Raw genomic sequence first — 12,518 nt, 5'->3', positions numbered from 1 at the left:
AGCAATGGGGTTGACTCTCAGCTGCCCTCGGGCAACTAGGGATGGGCAATAAATGCTGACCGACGATGCCCATGCCACGAACAAATAAAACAAAGTATTTTAGCCAACTTGGAGTTAATGGATCAGAATGGATTAGAACAGAGTTGAGGAGGAACTTCTTCTCTCAGAGGGTGGTGAATCTCTGGAATTCTCTGCCCATTGAAGTGGTGGAGGCTACCTCATTGAATATGTTTAAGTCACTAGTAGATAGATTTCTGATCGATAAGGGAATTAAGGGTTATGGGGAGCAGGTGAGTAAGTGGAACTGATCCACTTCAGATCAGCCATGATCTTATTGAAAGGCGGGGCAGGCTCGAGGGGTTAGATGGCCTACTCCTGCTCCTATTTCTTAGGCTCTTATGATTCTGTGACACTGGATAGTGAATATGATAAACACAGTCCGCGTGGGAAAGCTGTGAAGGTGGATGGTGTTTGGTAAGGGACTGAAAGGCCAGTGTGTTTGTGGATTCTAAACTCAAACACCCAACCTAACAATGGAATGTTGCATGGTATTTTTTCCCAGCCATCCCAGGAGTTCCCCACCCTCCTCTCTTCCAATTGTGCATATTCCTTGCATTCTTGGGGGTGGGGGGGGCAGGGTGTGTGTGTGTGTGTGTGTGTGTGTGTGAGAGAGAAAGAAGGAAGTCACTTCTGCCTAGCTCAGTGTTAGGAATGGGTTAACAGACTTTCCAATTAAGTCTCAATTTGATGCAAATTATTCAATAGAAATCACTGATGTATAAAGGGGCCACAGGTGGTATTGTTTGTTGGAGAATTGTGTGTGGAGTTGGATCAAAGAAATAAAGGTATTTTGTGAAGAAGTAGAACTTGTGTCTCTGTTACAGCAACTGAGAGGCTGCAGCTTCTCCTGGTCCTGGAAATACCCATCTGGTTCACTAATGTCCTTTACATCCATTTACCACTGCTCATTAGGAGGAAGAGATTTCCCCATCTGTGACCGCAGTGTCAGCAGCAAGGATTACTGAACATGCAATGCTGAGTAAAACCATGGCTAACTGTAATATCCTCCCAGAAGTCTGGGGCCAAAATTTCACACCACTTCCAGCCCAGATCACATCAACTAACTCAGCACAAAGATCAGGGCTCCAAACAAGTAGAAAATGATTTTGTTTTTTTTAAACCTAATTCGCTGCATTCACAAAGGACTTTCCACTTCCCTCGGTGTGCAGTGTGTGAATGCACTTATTTTGATAATGGATCATACAGACGAGGAGAAGTTGCAGTTTGAGTCCTTGGTGTGTGCTGAGACAACACAACTACATATTTCGGATCGTCAGTAAGCAAATTACACTTCTGTTTGCTTGACTTTAGTCAAAGACAAACAGTGTTTATGCTCATTGCGAAGGCAGGTGGCAGATTGGGAGAGTCCCCGGGTATTTTCCTGGCAATAATTGAGCCATGAGAAATCTCATTGTCGTGGCTTCGATTTAACTGTGCACAAATTGTACTTCCCTACGTTACTGTCCATCAGTGATGACCCTTCTAAAGTACTTTGTTGGCATGCCCTGAGGTAATTACTAATTGTCGTTTCAAAATTGTCTTCAGCAATGTTGTACCTGTAGCAGATTCCTCGTGAGGGGCAGCACGGTGGCACAGCAGTTAGCACTGTTGACTCACAGCGCCAGGGAACCAGGTTCAATTCCAGCCTCAGGTCACCTACTGTGTGGAATTCTCCTTGTGTTTGCATGGGTTTCTTCCGGGTGCTCTGGTTTCCTCCACAGTCCAAAGATGTGTGGGTTAAGTGGATTGTCATGATGTAGAGATGCTGGCGTTGGACTGGGGTAAACACAGTATGAATCATAGAACTCTACAGTGCAGAAAGAGGCCCTTCGGCCCATCGAGTCTGCACTGACCACAATCCCACCCAGGCCCTACCCCCATATCCCTACAAATTTTACCCACTAATCCCCTCTGACCTACACATTCTAGTAAACTAAGGGACAATTTAGCATGGCCAATCAACCTAACCCGCACATCTTTGGACTGTGGGAGGAAACCAGAGCACCCGGAGGAAAACCACACAGACACGAGGAGAATGTGCAAACTCCACACAGACAGTGACCCGTGCCGGGAATCGAACCCAGGTCCCTGGAGCTGTGAAGTAGCAGTGCTAACCACTGTGCTACCGTGCCACCGCAGAAGGTTTTGATCAGAGGAGGGCATATAAAGTCACACACAGTTTACAGAATACTGATTAGTATTCGGAACCTTCCACATACCTGACGAAGGAACAGCGTTTCTGAAAGCTTGTGAGATTACTATCAAATAAACTGGTTGGACTCTAACCTGGTGTTATGAGACTTCTTACTGTGGATTGGCCATGCTAAATTAGGGGAACGGCCCGAACAAAAACGAAAGTACAAAGGAAACTTAAGACACATCAAATCAAAATGTGATTGTCGGGGCCTATAACGCACCTCAGCCCCTGCGGTGCCCAGCGGGCATGGAAGGCGTCGACCGTGCAACTCTGTGACTGGATAGAAACTGTCTAGAGAATATCTACGCTTTCTATGACAGAAAATTGCCGGAATTCTCCAACCTCATCCACAACTGGAATTATCCAGTCCCACTGAGGTAAAGGAGATTTTGCTGAATGCCAAATTCTCCGTACTCACTGTCAATGGTAGCGGGGCGTGAATGGCCGGAGAATTCCGGCCTACATGTCCAGAAGAAAGCAGCCCTGGCTTTTTTCCTAAACCTAAGAGTCAGGATGTAACAGCTTCATTCTAGGGAATGACGGGTGGTCTTTGGGATAATGACTCGAGGTGATGGTGGAAAATGGGAAATATGAGTTCAGCAATATAGCTAATTCCACTGCCTTAAAAAGCAATGGGGAGAGCTGTATACTGCGTGGCTGCCTGGGTACTACCCAAGGATTTTAACACAGCAACATGAGTTCCAACAAGATAGAATTATGGGCCCATAGCTCAGGGTTTTATGCGCCAGTGAAGGTGGAGGCTGAAATATTCCACAGATGGAGTGGGACCAGCTGGAGAGAGACAAGGGTCTCTGTCTCCATGGGGATATCTCAGGATAATTACCACCATTGCCAAGGGTGCCACGGTGGCATAAAGATGGCACGGTGGTTAGCACGGCTGCTTCACAGCCGCCAGGGAACCGAATTCAAATCCCAGCTTGGGTCACTGTCTGTGCGGAGTCTGCACATTCTCCCCATGTCTGCGTGGGTTTCCTCCCACAGTCCAAAAGATGTGTTGGTTAGGTGCATGGGACATGCTAAATTCTCCCTCAGTGCACCCGAACAGGTGGAGTGTGGCAACTAGGGATTTTCACGGTAACTTCATTGCATTACATCTGGCAACTCAAAAAAAGTTGCAGTAAGTAGAATCCCAGCTCCTGTTTGTCTCCTCGTGTAGGTGTTAGAGGATAGGAAGAACTAACCTCTGCAAGCAGCAAAACTCAATCTGCTCACTCTGACAGCAAAAATTCTAAAAGAAAGACTTGAACCTAGAGAGGGCCTTTCACATCCTATTAATGTCAGAGGGGAGGACAGTGCTGGAATTTGCCGCAATGTCCACCACGATCACGTAATCAGTTCAGAATAACAATCAAAGCTGACGTGAATAGGGTTTGGACAGGACCACAGCCCATGAAGAAAGAAGGTGCTTGTATTTACACAGCACGTTTAATGATGTCGGCACAACACAAAGTGATTCACAACTTCTGAAATGTAAGCTGCCATTGTAACACAGGTGACACAGCAGCTAATTTCCACACAGCCAGTTCCCACAATGTGTCAAAACAAGTTCATCTTTTTTTAAAGTGATGTTGGTTAATGGATAATGTTGGTCAGGACTAAAAATCATAACAGATAACACCTTTGGAATAGCTATCCTGGCCTATAATCCATCACCATGGCATCAGAGAAAAGGATGTATCTTACCACTTTATTCACACTCCAATTTGCCTAGTTCCCAATGATAAAATGTGGAGGACATCCTTTGAGTGTACATATGATACACATACTGCCTTTGATTTGGGTCTTTCCATGATTTTTTTTTCCCCAGAATGTTAAATGTTAAATCAGGATCTGCGAATTGAATAGTCTTAAATCTCTGTATGGTCTCACCCCTCTACGTTGCTGTAAACATCTCCAGTCCTCTTCTCCCCAGACTAACTGCCCTCTTGTCCATTGCTGGTTGTCTTCTTCTGGTGGCTGCGCCTTCAGCCACTTCAACCTGAAAAGCTCTGAAATTCCCATTCTAAACCTCTCCACTTTTATCGCTGTGATAGCACTTGACCACGTTATAGATGGTATGTCCACTATGACTCTCACCAATTTTTTACTGATGCGCTATAGAAAGCATCCTTTCCGGATGTATCACAGCTTGGGTATGACTCCTGCTCCGTCCAAGACCGCAAGAAACTACAAAGGGTTGTGAACGAAGCCCAATCCATCACGTAAACAAGCCTCCCATCTATCGACTCTTGTCTACATTTCTCGCTGCCTCAGAAAAGCAGCCAGCATAATCAAGGACCCCACACACCCTGGACACAAGCTCTTCCACCTTCTTCTGTTGGGGAAGAGATACAGAAGTCTGAGGACAGATACCAACCGACTCAAGAACAGCTTCTTCCTTACTGCTTTCAGACTTTTGAACAGACCTACCATATGTTAAGTTGATCTTTCTCTACACCCTAGCTCTGACTGTAACACTATATTTTGCACCCTCTCCTTTCCTTCTCTCCTATGTATTCTATGAACAGTATGTTTTGTCTGTATAATGCAAGAAACAATAATTTTCACTGTATCCCAATATATGTAACCATAATAAATCAAATTATTTTAAAAAGTCATTGGGGCAGTGAAAGTTTCAAAACTTGGCATGATAGACACGGGCGAGTGGGCAAAGATGCCAATCGTGTAAGAACACTCAGGGTCTGGTTGGCCTTTGGTAACAGTGTTTGTTCCAATAGGGTTCAAAGTGATTCTTAAAAGAAATTTCGAAATTTCTGCCTGCAGCCATTCATTTGTTTAATGAGCAAATGCAGTGATTCAGCAGTCTCAGTGTGGAGAATGCAACACACGGGGAGATGTGAAGACAACACTACTGTGCCACCCACTAACCTTCGCTCCCAGTGGGAGAGGCTCAGGGTGGCCTAACTATAGGGAATCAAACACATACAGCAACGTGTTACACTCAAGACACGGCACAGATGGGATGTGGGCATCAAGTGTTGAAATAACATCATAAATCACACGGGGTAAAGCTCCGCTGTTTAGTCAATATCGTGCCAATACCAAGATGTGTAATCTCCTGGAAACAAACTCCATTATCCCAAATAGTCTACGCAGGCAGCCTTCACGGTGACAGTCCCATCTGTCTTCCAGTGCAAATAAAAACCAGGAAAGCCTTGACCTCCCAATGTGCTTTAGCCAGTGATGTACGTTTCAAGTGTAGTCACTGTTGTACAGTAAGAGGCCAATTTGTGCACAGCAAGCTCCCACCAACAGCAATGTGTTAAAGATGGATTTTATGAGGGATAACTACTGAGATGCTGTAATTTTAACTTGTCACACAGGAAACTCACACGATGGGGTGGGATGTCGCTCTTACACCTCTCCAATATTACTTCAATGCACAGTAGAATAGGGAGGTGTTCTGACACAGTGGTAGCGTCCCTACCTCCGAGCCGATGGTTCTAATCCAACCCCAGGACGCGATAAAGATGCATTCATAACAGTCAAACAGGTTGAGTATCAACCTGCAAATCCTTCCAAACACACCACCACTGGCGGTAAGAGTGGGAGAGCGCCCTGGTCAGCAGCTGATGTAGAGAGGGACCTCTCAAGCTCTAAGTCCCTGGCAACAGACTAGCCACCTGTCCAGGGAATTACTAGCTATGGGAACAAATGAAAGTCTGCCATGGTGCACCATAGATGCAGGAGAAGAACCAGAAGTAAACCTCTATGACCCTGGTGTCCAAGATAGAAACAGGCCCTTTGGCCCAACTTGTCCACACTGCCTATTAAGCTGGTCCCAATTGCCCACATTTGGCCCATATCCCTCTGTATCAATCTTACCCATGTAACTAAATGCTTTTAAAAACGACAATATTCTACCTGCCTCTACTGCCACCACTGGCATCGACCACCCTGTGTGTGAAACAATTGCCCTTTTGTATTTCTCCCCTCTCACCTTAAACCTATGCCTTTTAGTTTTAGACTCCCCTACCTTGGGAAAAGTTGTTGACTATCTACCTCATCTACGCCCCTCAAAATTTTATAGATCTCTATAACATCATCCCTAAGCCTCCTACGCTCCAGGGAAAAAACTTTCAGTCTGTCCAACCTCTCCTTATAACTCAAACCATCAAGCCCCGGTAGCATCCTGGTAAATCTTTTCTGCATTCTTTCTAGTTTAATAATATTCCTATTTCTATAATAGGCTGACCAATATTCCAAGTGTGGCCTTACCGATGTCTTGTACAACTTCTACAAGAAGTCCCAACTCCTGCATTCAATGTTCTGGCCAATGAAACCAAGCATGCCGAATGCCGTCTTCATCACCCTATCTGTGACTCCCCTTATGAACCTGTACCCCTAGATCTCTTTGTTCTATAATTCTCCCAACTAATTAGGGACAGTCAGCATGGCTTTATGAGTGAAAATCGCGTCTCCCAAATTTAATTGAGTTTTTTGAAGGGGTAACCAAGAAGTTAGACAGGGACAGTGCAGTTGATGTTGTCTACATGGATTTTAGCAAGGCCTTTGACAAGGTACCGCATGGTAGATTGTTACATAAAGTTAAATCTCACGGGATCCAGGGTGAGATAGCCAATTGGATGCAGAATTGGCTTGATGGCAGATGACAGGAGGTGGTTATAGAGGGTTGTTTTTCAAACTGGAGGCTTGTGACCAGCAGGTGTGCCTCAGGGATCAGTGCTGGCCACACTAGTATTTGTCATTGATATTAATGATTTGGATGAGAATTCAGGAGTCAAGTTTGCAGATGACACCAAGGTTGATGGCAAGATTGTGGACAATGAAGAAGGTTGTCTAGGATTGCAACGAGATCTTGATCTATTGTGCCAGTGGGCTGACGAGTGGCAGATGGAGTTTAATTTAGATAAATTCGAGGTGATGCATTTTGGTCGATCAAATCAGGACAGGATTTACTCAGTTAATGGTACAGCAACAACTTTATGCAACAATCTACCATGTGGTACCCTGTCAAAGGCCTTGCTAAAGTCCACGTAGACAACATCGACTGCACTGTCCCCATCTACCTTCTTGGTTACCCCTTCAAAAAACTCAATGAAATTCGGGAGACATGATTATCACTCACAAAGCCATGCTGACTGTCCCTAATCAGTCCTCGCCTCTCTAAATGCCTGTAGATCCAAGAGATCCTGTCTCTCAGAATCCCTTCTAACAACTTACCCACTACAGATATTAGGCTCACCGGCCTGTAGTTCCCAGGCTTTTCCCTGCTGCTCTTTTTAAACAAAGCCACAACATCTGCCACTCTCCAATCTTCAGGCACCTCACCTGTGGCTGTCCATGATTCAAATATGTCTGTTAGGGGACCCGCAGTTTCCTCCCTAGCCTCCCACAACATCCTGGGATACATTTCATCAGGTCCCGGGAATTTATCTACCTTGATGCGCTTTAAGACTTCTAGCAGTTCCTTCTCTATAATATGTACACGCCAAGACATCACTATTTATTTCCCCAAGTTCCCTAACATCCATGCTTTCCTCAACAGCAAACACTGGTGACAAATATTCATTTGGGATCTCACCCATTTCTTGTGGACCCACACATAGATGACCTTGCTAATCGGTAACAGGCCCTATTCTCCCCCATTTAATCTTTTGCCCTTAATGTATCTGTAGAAGATCTTCAGATTCTCCTTTGCTTTATCTGCCAAACAATCTCCTGACCCCTTTTTGCCCTCATGATTTCTCTCTTAACTCTACCCCGACAGCCTCTATACTCTTCAAGGAATCCATTTGATACCAGTTGCCTGTGCATGTCATGTGCCTCCTTCTTGACCAGAGCCTCAATATCCTGAGTTATCCAGTGTTCCTACTTCTACCAGCCTTGCCCTTCACTCTTCATTGTAGAACTGGATGAGTGCAAAATTAGCATTGGATCTGAACCCATCAGCTTCTTGATAAGTGGGTTAGGCTAAAAGTGCCTCCATTACACCAGTCTCCGCACAAACAGATGAACAATATTAGATATTAATCAGTAGTTTGCAATTTATAGCAAATAGGCTGGAAAATATGGACTGGTTAATGTAAGAGCAGAAAACCCCAAGCAAGATTACCTCTATCAAAATAATTACCTATCACACTATACTGCTTGTTTCAGATATATCACTAGTTACCTTTAGATGTTGTTAGTCAACTACAGCAGGCTTTCTACACTCAGGAAGATGTGTTGGCCAAGATACCAATTAATGCACCACTCTTTAAATACGGGCAACACAGTGGTTAGCACTGCTACCTCACAGTGCCGGGGACCCAGGTTCAATTCCAGCCTTGGGCAACTGTCCGTGTGAGTTTGCACATTTTCCCCATGTGGGTTTCCTCCGGGTGCTCTGGTTTCCTCCCACAGTCCAAAGATGTGCGGGTTAGGTTGATTGACCATGCTAAGAAATTGCCCCTTAGTGTTCAGGGATGTGTAGGTTAGAGGGATTAGTAGGTATAGTATGTAGGGATATGGGGTTGGGGCCTGGGTGGGATTGTGTTCAGTGCAGACTTGATGGGCCGAAGGGCCTCTTTCTGCACTGTAGGGTTCTATGATTCCTATGATAAATTGCCCCCTGATGCCCCAAGATGTGTTGGTTTGGGGGATGAGTGGGGTAAATACGTAAGGTTATGAGGATAGGGCCTTGGCAAAATAAAAAGGTGGGTTGGTGTAAACTCAGTGGACCGAATGGCCTCCTTCTGCACTGTAGGGATTCTATAATTACAAGATCTGCACTGAACTACATAAAGAGATGAGACCTGTTTTATGCCTCTCTAAAAGACAGCGTCTCTGACCATGCAGCACTCCTTCAACGGGAAATCAGCCTAATGTGTTTAAACGCTGTTTGGGAATTCATTACCTTCCAAGTTAAGGGAAAGAAAGAGTGCTTTCCACTGGGCCATGCTGGTTCTCAGCTAGGAAGCAGGCAGGCAATTGTATAACATCTCTGTTTGAAGTGATCTTAATGCTCAGTGAGATCAGGAAGCTGCAGTCCACTTACTGCACTGGCAGCAACTTTCACATAACTATTGTATCGATCTTCTATAAAGGTTTCTCACTGTTCTGCCATTTCCAATTGGATTAATGATGACCCCAGATCACATTCCAAAACATGCTGAAGTAACCACACCTTAACATCACTGACTCTGAGACAACTCGAATCTCCAGCACCATCCCCAATTCACAACTAATGTGACCGTCTGGCTATTTACGTTTCCATCATGGTGTGGACTCTGTTACCATTCTACCATCTGGTGGCAGCCCTTCCGAGGGACTGGAATACGTGTAACCCTAGGCAACGAGTAAAAGCAGGCAATTCGAACGTGGGTGGCATCACATTGTGTTAATGTTATTGTCAGGTTACACAGATGAAGGGCATTGTTTAAGTGAGCATTTTGAACGTCTATAAATAGGGGACTGTTCTTCCTGGTCGTTAGGATCTAATGCTGTTACCGCCTGGCCCAGGCTCAGTTCCTAATCAGGAGTGAATGTGGGCACTGGGGGCGAGGGGCGAGTTACGAGAGTGAATAAAGACAATAAACTCGCTCAGTAAAGAACATCTCTGTCTCTTGGTTTTGACATTGCCCATCAGCATGAATTCTATTAACGTAAGGTGCCCTTACCCTTATTTAACATGTGAGCTCATGGCACACGCACAAACACATGCATGGACATGTACACACGTGTACGGGCACACGCACGGGGCCACAGGCATGAGGGCACAGGCACGGATGCATGGGCAGGGTGGTACAGGCAGGGGTGCATGGGGACATGGGTGCAGGCAGGGGGCACAGGCACAGGGGTACAGGCAGGGGGGCACAGGGGCATGGGAACAGGCAGGGGGGCACAGGCAGGGGGGGACACGTTCCAGGTTGCTGAACAATGACCAGAGGAAGAGTTAATATTCTGCTTTCTTTACCCACAACCCACAAGGTTAATCACCGTGCCCTCATTGCAGCACCAGCCAATTCAACATACCCTGGAGATGGCAGAAGACACAATCCTACCTGTCCTTGGCTCAGTGCTATGCAAATCAAAGCCCTTGCCCGAGGCAGCTACACTTCTGTCTATTTCCCACTGATTGGGGGACATGACAAAGGACAGCCAATCGACAACACAGCTTTCCCCGCATTAGTGAATGTGGGGCACAGCCAGGGAGTGCACTATCACCATCGGGAAAAGCTTCCTCACCGTTGAGTCCAGATATGCAAAATCTGTTCTCCTTAAAGCATCTACCATTCCGCCCTTATGTGAGGCACACTGGGCAAAGTCCTCTGAAAATGCTAGGCACTGATGCCCTTCGGTGGTGGGGGGTGGGGGGGGGGGTAACAAAGCAGCCTCAAGTGGGCAGCACTGTAGCCACTATGTAATGTATTACATCTCATCTGGGAACGCTTGGGAATCTAGGTTTTATCTTTATAGCCCTCTGTATTGCGGAGTTATCTGTGAAACATCTTTCTCGTTCGTTCCCTTTCTCTCTCTCCTTATCTACATAACATGCTGAGATTTTGTGCCTTGCTGCTGGTTTTTAGATCCCTGCTATTTTACAACCCTGTTGGCCAATTTAATGAGTTTGCAAAAGGAAACAAACAGAGCACTATTTTGGCAATCTGCAGAATATTTTTAAACACACCAGCTTCTCAGTCTGGGTTCAAAGCGCATCTTGTGTAAGCAGAATTGCATTACATAAGATGACAGCAATAAGGACATTCTGGTGTCTTTTTTTGGGGGGGGGGGTAAAAAAGGGGCTTTTTGTGAATTTACCTCTCCCCTGCAGTAACCTGAAGATGTGAGTAGCTGAATATTGTTATAATACATCTCCTGAAATGACAAAAAGGGGAAAGGTTTCTAACCACCAGTCATATTCCCATCAAAAACCCCTAGGCTTTAATTCCGTTTTCACAGTAACTTCATTACTATGTGAATGTATGCCTACTTGTGTCTAATAAATTAATAATAAATAAACAATTCAGAGGGAGAATTGTCAGCCCATTTTTTTTGCAGAGTATTTATGCGTGAAATCTCCAAAGATGCATCAACAGGAATGATTTTTAACTGAGATTAGTTTTTTTTATTGTTATTTGTAACAAAGCAACTCACTCATCATCCCCGACCAGTTCCTCCTCCTCCTCCTCCAGCGGCTGCCTCTTCACCGGGGCCAACTTCTCCGTCTTCTCGTTGTAATTTCGGAAGCAAACGTTGAGTTTCTCGTCGAAGTCATTCACCAGGTCCTCCATCGACTTGAAGCTCATCATCTCGGTGCTGAAATTGTCCAGCTCGCCCATCTCCTCCAGCTGCTGGCACAGTCCCACCGAGCCCAGCTCATTCAGGTTCTCCTCCTCCCTCCCCGGCTTCAGCTCATAGAAATCCTGCCATTCCTCATCCAGGGTCACCAGCGGAGCTGCCATCGCTGCTGCCGGGGGGAGAGTCAGCACTGCCGGCGGGGCCGGAGAGGCTGCACTGGCCGGGGTTGGGGGGGGGGGGGGGAGAGAGCCGGCGGGGCCGGAGAATGAGCGGCAGCGGCGGCGGCAGCGGAGAGGCTGCGCACTCAGCAAGGTGAGATCATCACATCAGCATCAACACTGCCTGCTACAGGGAGAGAGGCTGAGCCCACCCCTCACTGCGTCCCCACCCCCTACACAGTCCCCACCCCCTCCTCACTCCGTCCCCACCCCCTCCTCAATCCCCACCCCCTCCTCACTCCATCCCCACCCCCTCCTCACTCCATCCCCACTCCCTCCTCAATCCCCACCCCCTCCTCACTCCATCCCCACCCCCTACACAATCCCCACCCCCTCCTCACTCCATCCCCACCCCCTCCTCACTCCATCCCCACTCCCTCCTCAATCCCCACCCCCTCCTCACTCCATCCCCACCCCCTACACAATCCCCACCCCCTCCTCACTCCATCCCCACCCCCTCCTCACTCCATCCCCACCCCCTACACAATCCCCACCCCCTCCTCACTCCATCCCCACCCCCTACACAATCCCCACCCCCTCCTCACTCCATCCCCACCCCCTACACAATCCCCACCCCCTCCTCACTCCTTCCCCACCCCCTACACAATCCCCACCCCCTCCTCACTCCATCCCCACCCCCTACACAATCCCCACCCCCTCCTCACTACTTTCCCACCCCCTCACTCAATCCCCACTTCCTACTCAATCCCCTCGACATAATCCCCACCACCCCCTCACTCAATACCCCCACCCCCTACTTAATCCCCAACCCCCACACA

General features: G+C 46.9%; 1 protein-coding gene across 5 annotated transcripts in view; it reads right to left on the bottom strand.

Moving 5' to 3' along the window:
- fez1 (fasciculation and elongation protein zeta 1 (zygin I)) overlaps positions 1-11,704 on the bottom strand; it is a 73,938-nt gene extending 62,234 nt beyond the window's left edge. For 3 of the 5 annotated variants that reach the window (XM_080182224.1, XM_080182223.1, XM_080182227.1), the window contains exons 1-2: positions 11,378-11,704; positions 11,042-11,098 (exon numbers count right to left, since the gene is read on the bottom strand). In XM_080182224.1, the coding sequence (XP_080038350.1) occupies positions 11,042-11,098; positions 11,378-11,685 (365 nt within the window). In that variant the 5' untranslated portion in view covers positions 11,686-11,704. The remainder of the gene's footprint in view (positions 1-11,041; positions 11,099-11,377) is intronic. The other 2 variants (XM_080182226.1, XM_080182228.1) reach the window with 1 other exon arrangement.
- Positions 11,705-12,518: the final 814 nt, after the last annotated feature.

Source organism: Carcharhinus amblyrhynchos, unplaced genomic scaffold, assembly GCF_965287045.1.
Source record: "Carcharhinus amblyrhynchos unplaced genomic scaffold, sCarAmb.v2.hapA scaffold_49, whole genome shotgun sequence".
Taxonomy (NCBI): domain Eukaryota; kingdom Metazoa; phylum Chordata; class Chondrichthyes; order Carcharhiniformes; family Carcharhinidae; genus Carcharhinus; species Carcharhinus amblyrhynchos.
Note: the sequence above shows the minus strand (reverse complement) of the source record. Positions and strands in the feature narration are given on the sequence as shown.